The 2,564-nt window shown below is 35.7% G+C and overlaps 1 protein-coding gene across 1 annotated transcript in view; it reads right to left on the reverse strand.

Moving 5' to 3' along the window:
• Nucleotides 1-760: 760 nt before the first annotated feature.
• COQ3 (coenzyme Q3, methyltransferase) overlaps nt 761-2,564 on the reverse strand; it is a 64,356-nt gene continuing 62,552 nt past the window's right edge. Inside the window, 2 exon segments of the mRNA XM_042781137.1 lie at nt 761-818; nt 820-979. Of these exon segments, the coding sequence (XP_042637071.1) occupies nt 761-818; nt 820-979 (218 nt within the window).

A 2,564-nucleotide genomic window follows, 5' to 3' on the forward strand; every position in this document is an offset into this window, starting at 1 on the left:
TGTTCACATCCAAATATAGACATACTTAACAACACATTTGTTTTCTGACAAAGACTAAAAGGGAAAAAAAAATTATCTTCCCAAATGTGTGGTATGAAGCTATATTGGTTTTGTTCAGTCAGAAGTATAACTGCCTTTAGCTAAAACCAAATAGATACAGATTCCTTTAAATAAAAACAATTTGTAGCATATATGTGTGTGTATACACATTCAAAAGGAGACCTGGTAGAGCAATAGTTAGGCATTCATTTGCTAACCCAAAAGTGAGTGGTTCAAAATCTACCAGCCTGCTCTGTGAGAAAAAGATGTGTTTTCATAAAGATCTACAGCTTTGGTGGAAAAGAATAACAAGATTATAGCCTTGGAAACCCTATGGGGCAGTTCTATTCTGTCCTACAGGGTCACTATGAGTTGGAATTGACTCAAAGGCAAAGGGTTTGGTTTGGGTTTGACATACATGTCCCCAAAAAATATAATCTGTAAAATGAAATAAAATACCCATAGTCTCTTTTTATAACAAAGGCTGAGGAACTTAAAGTTACACAATACCTTGGGCAAAAATTTCTAGTCATAAAGTTTTCAATAATCCCTTGAAAGAAGTTATTTGATATAAACAACAAAAACTTTTGTCCAAAGGTTTTAGCTTTTTTTATTCGTGATCTTTTCTTCATGATTCTCAATCAGAAGATCAACTCTGTATTTTTCATATTTGTAAGCATCAATTAATGTTACTATATACTACCACTGTCCTCAGGAAAATTCATTTCTTCAGCTCTTCATGTACACCTGGATTGGTAGAGACATCAGCTTGGAGCTCCTGTCTCCCCAGTTACAACAAATTCTGAAGGCCTTGGGGGTTCCTCTACCTTGGATTTTACAGCATGAGCTGCATAGTTGAGGCTAGTATTTTCACTCCAATGCCAGTAGCGTGAGAAGGGGTTATAGAGCATTCCTACCACAGTTTGAACTGAGAGACCATCTGGGGGGAAAAAAAGAAATCAGAAATATTAATTTAATACTTAATGGATATTAAAGACTTTCATGCAGCTGTCCATATTTTAAAAAAAGGATTTCTAATTTACTGGATTAAAAAAAAACCAATAATTTGCTGCTGAGTAGAACATAAATTTTAAAGCAGACTAACTAGGTTTAAATTCCAGCTCTGTCACTTACTAGATGGTGACCAAGGGCAAGTCATCAAGTCATTTATCCTGAGTCTCAGTTTTCTCATGTATATAGAATATATCTCATTGAGTTGTTGTTAGAATTAGATGAGATAATGCGTTTAAAGCACTTAGCACAGTGTTTGCCATTAGGCAAGTACTTAATAAACATTAGCTGTTATTAGAAAATATCTGCCAACAAGCAATTGTCCCTAAAAAGCAACTTTAAAATATTTTTTCTATTCTATTTCAATAAGGTTACTTGCAGAAATCTTTACAACTTTACCAAAGTAAGCAATGCCACTAAGAAGTGCATAATAGCAAAGAAAAGACAGGCATATGAGGTGAATATTTACATTAGGTAGAGAACAGGTTGGGCAATCTACTTCCGTAGTGACTGAACAACGTGTACAGAAACTGTGAACGGGAATCAAATATGCCATGCAAATTTTCACCAAAAACACATTATTAGAAAGGAAATTCAAAACATCTGACTGGGGAGAAATGAGGGAAAATAATTTGTAAAGATAAGCTGATACAAGCAGTCTTTACTAGGGCTAATGGGATGTATAAGCAATAGACATTTGTACCTCATTCTTAAGACTAAACAGCCAAAAGGTACACACTGATCATCTATTATTTGCTTGGCCACAGGTGCCACAGGTGAGAGAGAAGTGGTATTCTGACATCAAGGTGTTTATGATCTATTGGAGGAGGTGAAACCAACATCCAAAAAAGACCAGCTTATTTAGTTAAGTGCTAGGTTGTCTGAAGAATAATTATAGATGCATTAAAAGTTCAGTTAGGCCTCATAAACTGAAAAAAAAAATATATTTTTAATACTCACTTGATTCCAGAATGCTCTCTAGCTTTTCAGGTGAAACAAACTTTTCCCATGTATGAGTACCTATTGGTACAAGACCTGCAATTTGCTCTGCAAAAACAATTCCCAAGGCATAGGACAGCTGTGTTTTGTTGATAGTAGTAATGAATAAAGAACCACTGGGCTAAAAAAAAACATACACAGAAGTAAAATTTAAAAGGTCAGGTATATCTGTTATATCAGTTAGATAAATGCTTGGCTCCTTCCTTCCCAGCCTTCCTTCCAAATGACCTTCCTTAGTGCTGCTACAATATATAAGTATGATTAAAATACAATTTAACAAAATAATAATTTTTTATCTTGGAAGATTTATTATTAAAAGCAGTCGTCTACAGATGCACTCACTGTAACAGTTGTTGTTGTTGTTGTTGTTGTTATGTGCCGTCGAGTCGGCCCCGACTCATAGCGACCCCTCCTTGAGTTTCCGAGGCAGTATCACTACGGAAGTAGGATTGCCCAACCTTCCTTCCGAGGAGTGGCTGGTGGGTTTGAACCGCCAGCCTTCTGGTTAGCAGTCA

The sequence above is a fragment of the Orycteropus afer genome, unplaced genomic scaffold (assembly GCF_000298275.1).
Source record: "Orycteropus afer afer isolate SDZICR_OR568_19922 unplaced genomic scaffold, OryAfe1.0 scaffold00087, whole genome shotgun sequence".
Classification (NCBI taxonomy): domain Eukaryota; kingdom Metazoa; phylum Chordata; class Mammalia; order Tubulidentata; family Orycteropodidae; genus Orycteropus; species Orycteropus afer.